This window comes from Nematolebias whitei, chromosome 1 (genome assembly GCF_014905685.2).
Source record: "Nematolebias whitei isolate Nwh7 chromosome 1, NemWhi1, whole genome shotgun sequence".
NCBI lineage: Eukaryota > Metazoa > Chordata > Actinopteri > Cyprinodontiformes > Rivulidae > Nematolebias > Nematolebias whitei.
Genome location: NC_056498.1, coordinates 78,009,538 through 78,018,268, shown reverse-complemented (window position 1 = coordinate 78,018,268; position 8,731 = coordinate 78,009,538). Strand labels below are relative to the sequence as shown.

At 42.0% G+C, this 8,731-nt stretch overlaps 1 protein-coding gene across 1 annotated transcript in view; it reads right to left on the bottom strand.

The window, feature by feature from the left end:
• rtn4a (reticulon 4a) overlaps positions 1-8,731 on the bottom strand; it is a 50,234-nt gene that overhangs the window by 32,953 nt on the left and 8,550 nt on the right. Inside the window, exon 2 of the mRNA XM_037680632.1 lies at positions 3,689-3,742. Coding sequence (XP_037536560.1) covers positions 3,689-3,742 — 54 coding nt within the window. The remainder of the gene's footprint in view (positions 1-3,688; positions 3,743-8,731) is intronic.

Here is an 8,731-nt window from a genome sequence, read left to right as displayed (position 1 = left end):
AACTAACTAACTAACTAACTAACTAACTAACTAACTAACTAACTAACATCTATCTATCTATCTATCTATCTATCTATCTATCTATCTATCTATCTATCTATCTATCTATCTATCTATCTATCTATCTATCTATCTATCTATCTATCTATCTATCTATAGAAGATCTCTAGATAGAAATTTGGGTGGTTTGTTGGATGAACAGATTGGTCAAAGGATGGATGGATAGTGGTATGGACAAAATGTTGATTAAAAACAATCAAAAAAAAAGGATAAAAACTGAAGAAGAAATAAATGACTGATGCATGCAAGAACATTTATTTTTTACCTGCTCTTATGTTCAGGTTTGGCATCTTAAAGAACTTGCAGCTCTGGACGCTCTTATTAGCGATGGGTTCCTCAGGTTTGCCAACAGGTGGATGGGTGGGAGGAGCTTGGGTCGAGGGCTTCTCCAGCTCAGCCTTGGTCTTCTGGGGGGAGGCCAGGGTGAAGAGGCGGTTCTGACTGGGAGAATCTTCTTTAGGCTTTGGGGGTGAAGCTACTTTTGTAGGAGCAGCAGCAGAAGGAGCTGGGTCCTTTTGGCTGAAGCTCAGATCATCAACCATGGGGATTTCTGGGGGTTTGGAGGAGGCAAACTTGGAAGTATCCAGAGCTTCGAGAAACTCATCAATCACACCTTTGGGTGGTCTCTCAATGAACTCAAACTCTTCAGAGGAGGCTTCATGCTCTGAGACCTCCTCTCCCATCTCTGGTTCTTCCATTTCCATCTTTAGGTCCTTCTCAGTTTCTACCTGGAAGCTGGCGGGATTCTTAGCCATGGCCTCCAGGACTGGAGACAGGGAGTCCGCTGTTGGTGAATCTGAATCAGAATCTTCAGCAACGGTCTTTTTGCTCTGGAAGTCAAGTGGCTCAAACGTTTTGGTAATCTTGGGAGAATCGTGGCTTGAGAACCAGTCTTTCTGCTCAATCTTGACAGGTTCCTCTTCTTTGACATTAGCCGGGGACGTTTCTTCCACCTCTTTGACTAGATCAAATGCACCAATGCTCTTCTCTTCAACTTTTTCTTTTTCAGATGCTCTCGCCTCCATTTCCTCAGTCATCTCTTTCAGCAGGGACACTTTAGTCTCAAAAGCAAAGGGGTTGTTAGCAGACAGGTTGATGGGAGGATTGGGGGACTCCATCATCTTGCGTTCAAGAATAGGACTTTGCTCCTCTGGACTTCCCTCGGAAGATCCAGAATCTAGTTTTTCAGGGTTGAGTGGGGAAGACTTCAAGATATCTGGAAGTGATGGAGGAAGAGCAGAGTCTTCTTCCTCTTCTTCATTATCTTTAGGACCAGATAAGAACTGATCCAGTGACTGCATGAGGGACACATTGGCCATCTTGCTGGTCTCAAATGTTTTCCCCTCATCTAAAATGGAGGATAGATTCTCCACAGATTCTCCAGTTTGCCCATACTGGACCAAATCTGGTGTAGGACTCTCTGACATTTTGGGGGCCATGTTGTCAGATTTGGGTTCTCCAAAATGGGAGTAGCCACTGTCTGCCAGTGGAGAAAACCCATCAAAAGGGTTATTATTGTTCTTCATCTCATACATCAAGTCTTCATCTTCATCAGACTGGTTTCCACAAACGTCTGGGTCATACCTGGAGGACCTAACTGTGGTTGTGTCCTTGGTAAATGAATCCATGGAAGCCTTAGAGTTGTCTTGAGATGAGAGGAACGGTAAATTCCAATGCTCTGTTGGGTTAGAGGAGGCAAGATGAGACTCTGGAACCTTTATGTGAGGGTTCACAGGGGAAGGGCCAGTGGAGGACCTGTCTGAGCTAATCAGCTTCTCCTCAGGTGAAACAGAAACACCGCTGTCTTCACATGGATTATGTCCAGAGTCTTTCCCTAAACTCAAGTAAGGACCAGCTAACGAATCCAGGTGGTTTTCCTTTGTTTTACTATCACTGTCTTCACCCTCCCAAGGCATGCTCTTGGTAAAGGCGTGGGGGGGCTCAGTGGAAAAGGAACCAGAGAGTGCAGCAGATCCTGGAGGAGGGGGCTGGTTTGGACTTTCATTCAGAGAGAGCTCTTCAAGAGAATCGGGTGAATGGAGAGGAGAGACGGGGGAGATGGGAGCAGGGGAATCACCCTTCTGCCCAAGTTCTTGAGTAGAGGGAGAGGAAGGAGAATGCAACACAGCACAGATCAAAAACATACTCCATGCCTGACAAGGCCCACTACACCTGGGTGATACTCTAAAAGGTTCAGAGACCAGGACCAGACAAGTGCTGTTGAAAGTTGACTGTTAGTCCTGAATGTTCCAGCTGTCTGATAGTAACACATCCAACAGTCCCATATCTTCATCTGTTGCAGAAACAATAACATAATACATACCAGTACTGGTCTCTGTACATTCAGATTAAACAGAGTTATTCCTGATCACTATGCTAAATGTTTAATTCACGTTTCTTTTAGCTGAAACAGATTACTTAGTTTTGAATGTCACCTGAACTGAGTGATGGATGATTTAAAACACAGAATATTGTTTTAATGTGTAAGCAACAGTCCTGTGGAGATGACAGGAGAGCTCCTAATATCTCAGCGAGCTGTCAATCAAGACTAATGATTTTCAGAGATGTGCAGCTTATATCAGAGAATCTGGCGACTGACCTTCATCCCTCATACTGTAAATTTTTTTTTGTTAGTTTGTAAAAAAAAAAAAAAAATGTTGTTTTACCGTGATGTTCTTGGGTGATTCCTAGTAAAAGTGGGTAATTTCCCCCTAAAATCTCTAAATTGTTCTCATGCTCTGCAACAGGCTGTCTTAATCACCATGGGGACAAAACAAACCTGCTGTTTCATTGTTTAAAACAAAAACAACCTTTAATGAACAGAAGCCAGAAAAAAACAGGAAACAGGCATTTGGGTATCAGTCGTGGCCCTACAGGAAGTAGAACAACAAGGTTTCTGTCCCCATCTGAAAGTCTGGGGATATTAAGTGTCCTTCTGTCACCTCTTCTCTGGTAAATGTTGTCAGTTTTAACTTGTAACAATTCACTACAACCTTTGACCATCTTGTTCTGGTAATGCTGTTAAATCAGATTTTAGGGTTTCAAGCCAATTTCCTGAATGTTTGTTGGGTCACAGGAAGCACTGGTTGGTAAAACTTGTGTTTAATGTTTTTAGAAGACAATTGTTGGTATTATTGTTGTAAAATACTGGCAATCATGAAAAATAAAGCTAACGTTATAGTAAATCTTTAAAACAACCCTGAAGAACCATTTTAATGTTCCAGCAAACGTTCTGTAAGAATCAAGCGGTTCTTTTTCTGCCAATTAAGCAGGACGAGAATAAAACAGTCAACTTTTTCCAGCCTTTGTCTGCTGATCTCTGGTTGGAAGCAGAGGGGGTCATTTTAATGTTTTAGCTCAAGGTTTAGTGCCAACAAACCATGCCCGGTGTGTAACAAACAAACTGTTAGATGATGTATATTTAGATTATTTATATCGTCTGTCATCACTGAGGATAATTATTATTTATTACTTGACTTAATAATAATTTACAACACACACACACACACACGTCACAATGCAGCACAACAAGAAGAAGCAGGTGTGGACTTTTAGAAGGTCTTTCTGACATGCAGCACATTACTGAGGATGAAGAGGAGATGAAGACGAGCGAGCACAGAGAACTTGCCTGTTGGGAACTGCATCAGAGGACAAGGCTGAGCGTTAAGAGAAGAAGGTTCATCTGTGGGGGAAAAAAACAGAAAAACCAAGCAGCAAGAGGTGAGTTCAGAGGTGAGCCGTGAAGAAAGAGGAGACAGAAATCATGTTCACTACAAGACAGAAGGTCTGACAAGTTTTAACAAGAGGGATGCCAATGTCCCCCGTCGCTGAGGGATTAAATAGACAATGTTTGTAGTTTTTGAGATGAGTGTTTTTCTGGACGTAAATATACCTGAACGTTTTTGGTGCAAGATATTCAAGTGGGTAGGAGTGACAGTATGGAAAAGAACAGAAGGAGTGACAGATCCTGGAGAGTGGAGACATTTTATCGGTTTTATTATATTTGGAGTTCCTCAGGGTCCAGTGCTTGGACAAATACTCTTTACCTTATATATCCTTCCATTGGGTAAAGTTATTAAACCGCATGGGATAAATTATATTTATAAACTTTATTTACAGTTATATTTGTCCATTAAACCCAATAAATCCAATCAGCTACTTAGACTACAAGCAAAGACATAAAAACATGGATGACCCTAAATTTACTGCATTTGAACACAGACAAGACTGAGGGTTTAGTTTTTGGACCTGAGCATCTTATCTCTATTTATCAGTTTTTCACCATCCTTGGATGGCATTAATCTGGCCTCCAGCTCTAATGTTAAAAATATTGGTGTTATTTTCGATCAGGACATGTCTTTTATCCCCCACATTAAAAACATTACTAGAACCGCCTTCTTCCAACTGTGTAATATCGCTAAAATTAGAGACATCTTACGTAAAAATGAAGCAGAAAAACTTGTCCATGCATCTATCACATCTGTGTGCAGCTTGAAACCTTCTGGCTCCCCCTTTGATGTGGTCCCCCCCATGACTACTAAAGGGGTTTTTTCCAACTCTAGGTCCTTCCATTCTTGATATAGTTAACAGTAGTTTATCCACTGGTGTGGTGCCAAAATCCTTTAAACATGCTGTCGTCCAACCTCTCCTGAAAAAACCAAACTTTCACCCCTCAGTCGTATCCAACTTCCGGCCTGTCTCCAGACTCCCATTTGTTTCTAAAGTACTGGAGAAAATAGTCGAGTCCCAGTTGAAGTGCTTCCTGGAGGATCACGCCATCTTAGAGCTTTTCCAATCTGGCTTTAAACCTCTCCACAGCACTGAAACTGCGCTGCTGAAGGTCTTTAACGACATCTTCAGATTCACAGATACCAGTGATTCTGTGCTGCTTGTCCTGTTGGACCTCACAGCTGCCTTTGACACCATCGACCATGAGATCCTTATTGCTAGGTTGGAGCAGTGGAAGGGCGTCACAGAATCAGACCTCAATTGGTTCAGATCTTACCTCGCTGACAGATCCTTTTGTGTCTCCAAGGATTTTAGTTCTGCAGAGGCAGACCTTAAATGGGGGGTTCCACAGGGGTCCATCCTGGGTCCCCTCCTATTCTCTTTATACCTGCTGCCGCTTGGTGCTATTTTCCGGAAACACAACATGCCCTTCCACTTCTATGCCGATGACTGTCAAATTTACTTCCCCCTAAGACACAATGGTACATGCTCTATTCAACCACTGCTCAACTGCCTAGCTGACATCAGGGACTGGATGGCTTTAAATTTCTTGAGTTTCAATGAAAAGAAGTCTGAAGTCATGTTGTTCCCTCCCAACGACACGATCACAAACCACTGCATCGACCTCTCTGCTCTAACCCTATCAGAAAAACAAATAGTCACTAATCTGGGCGTGATAATGGACCCTTCCCTGAGGCTTAACAATCATGTTGCCACTGAGTGTCCGGCAGGCTCCCACACTCTCAGTCTTTAAGTCTCGCTTGAAGACCCACTTCTATTCGCTTGCCTTTAACACGGTGTGATTTGTTTTGGTCCGGTCTGTTCTCTACTCTGTTGGCCATTTTAGTTAGCTTCTGCTGCTATTTGTATATGTATTTCTATTTTATGTTTTCCTGTCTGCTGTGCATGTTTGGTTCTTTTGTACAGCACTTTGGTTGGCCTTGTTGCTGTTTTAAGTGCTATATAAATAAATTGGTATGGTATGGTATGGTATGGTATGTAAACATGATTGTTAAATCATGCTTCTTCCAACTGAGGCGGCTGTCTAAACTGAAGTCCATATTGTCCAAAAATAACCTGGAGACAGTAATACATGCATTCATTACATCTAGGCTTGATTACTGCAATTCGCTCCTGTTTGGTATCAGTCAGACCTCCATTGCACAACTATAACTGGTCCAGAATGCAGCAGCCCGATTTTTAACCAGTACAGGCAAAAGAGAGCACATTACACCAGTTTTGGCCTCACTGCACTGGTTACCGGTTCACTTTCGAATCCAGTTCAAAATACTCCTGTATGTCTACAAATCACTGAACAGTGTCCCCCCCCCCCATCTCTCTGATCTGCTACAACGGTATGTCCCAACACGTTCCCTGAGGTCAGCGGATCAGTTGCTCCTCACAGTTCCAGGAACTCGTCTTAAGCGCAGAGGTGACAGGGCCTTCTCTGTAGCAGGACCAAAATTCTGAAACAAGTTACCTCTCTGCTTGTCAGACAGGCCCCCTCCCTCTCGGTTTTCAAGTCCCGTTTAAAAACTTACTAATATTCAGTAGCTTTCAACACCAGATGAACTGTGTTTTGATCCTGTATGCTCCACACTGGTTTGTCGTCATTATCTGCATCGTTTTTTGTCTATATTCTGATTTACCTCAATTTGTATTTTGCTTGGTGTGTTACCTGTTGTTTTGTCTGTACAGCACTTTGGATGGCCTTGTAGCTGTTTTAAGTGATTTATAAATAAAGTGGTATGGTATCTAGACTGGACTATTGCAATGGTTTATTATCTGGGTGTCCAAATACTTCTTTAAAAACTCTTCAGTTGAACCAAAATCCTGCTGAAGGAGTCTTAATTGGAGTTAGTAGGAGAGCTCATATACAAACCGGATTCCAAAAAAATTGGAACGCTAAACAAATTGTGAATAAAAACTGAATGCAATGATGTGGAGATGGCAAATGTCAATATTTTATTCGTAATATAACATAGATGACAGATCCAAAGTTTAATCTGAGTAAATGTAACATTTTAAAAGGAAAAATATGTTGATTCAAAATTTCACAGTGTCAACAAATCCCAAAAAAGTTGGAACAAGTAGCAATAAGTGGCTGGAAAAAGGAAATTGAGCATATAACGAACAGCTGGAAGACCAATTAACACTAATTAGGTCAATTGACAACATGATTGGGTATAAAAAGAGCTTCTCAGAGTGTCAGTGTCTCTCAGAAGCCAAGATGGTAAGAGGATCACCAATTCCACCATTGTTGCGCAGAAAGATAGTGCAGCAATACCAGGATGGTGTTACCCAGCGTAAAATAGCAAAGACTTTTAAGTTATCATCACCAACCGTGCATAACATCATCAAAACATTCAGAGAATCTGGAACAATCGCTGTGCGTAAGGGTCAAGGCCATAAAACTCTACTGGATGCTTGTGATCTCCGGGCCCTTAAACGTCACTGCACCTCAAACAGGAATGCCACTGTCAAGGAAATAACAGAATGGGCTCAGGAATACTTCCAGAAAGCATTGTCAGTGAACACAATCCACTGTGCCATCTACCGTTGTCAGCTGAAACTCTACAGTGCAAAGAGGAAGCCATTTCTAAGCAAGATCCACAAGCTCAGACGTTTGCACTGAGCCAGGGGTCATTTAAAATGGAGTGTGGCAAAATGGAAGACTGTTCTGTGGTCAGATGAGTCACGATTTGAAGTTCTTTATGGAACACTGGGACGCCATATCATCCGGACCAGAGAGGACAAGGATAGCCCAAGTTGTTATCAACGCTCCGTTCAGAAGCCTGCATCACTGATGGTATGGGGTTGCATGAGCGCTTGTGGCATGGGCAGTTTGCATGTCTGGAAAGGCACCATTAATGCAGAGAACTATGTTCAGGTTCTAGAACAACATATGCTCCCATCTAGACATCATCTCTTTCAGGGAAGACCCTGCATTTTTCAACATGATAATGCCAGACCACATTCTGCAGCAATCACAACATCATGGCTACGTAGAAAGATCCGGGTACTGAAATGGCCAGCCTGCAGTCCAGATCTTTCACCTATAGAGAACATTTGGCGCATCATAAAGAGGAAGGTGCGACAAAGAAAGCCCAAGACGATTGAACAGTTAGAGGCCTGTATTAGACATGAATGGGAGAGCATTCCTATTTCTAAACTTGAGAAACTGGTCTCCTCTGTCCCCAGACGTCTGTTGAGTGTTGTAAGAAGAAGGGGGAATGCCACACAGTGGTAAAAATGGACTTGTCCCAACTTTTTTGGGATTTGTTGACGCCATGAAATTTGGAAACAACAGATTTTTCCCTTAAAATGAAACATTCTCTCAGTTTAAACTTTTGATCTGTGATTTGTGTTCTATTCTGAATAAAATATTAGATGTTGGCACCTCCCCATCATTGCATTCAGTTTTTATTCACAATTAGTTTAGTGTCCCAACTTTTTTGGAATCCGATTTGTATAATAATAATAATAAATAAAATGCTATGTGTTGTCATCATTATACAGTATGTTCCCATACAATGGCAAAATTAGTTCTCTGCAGTTAATCCATTGCACCTGGGATACATCTAGGTGGAGCAGTGGGTAGCCATGTAGGTGCCTGGGACCAATTAGGAATTGGGGGTCTTGCTCAGAGACACCGTGGCATGTGGGAATGGCTGGGGATCAAACCTGGGACTTTTGGGTCCCGAATCGGCTGCCTGCCTCTACCCTATCTTTGCCCCATGAAATACAGTGGGGAGAACAAGTATTTGATACACTGTTGATTTTTCAGGTTTTCCCACTTGCAAAGCTTGTAGATGACTGTAATTTTTATCATAGGTACTCTTCAACTGTGAGTGATGGAATCTAAAACAAAAATCCAGAAAAATACAATGTATGATTTTTAAATAATTAATTTCCATTTTATTGTGTGAAATAAGTATTTGAT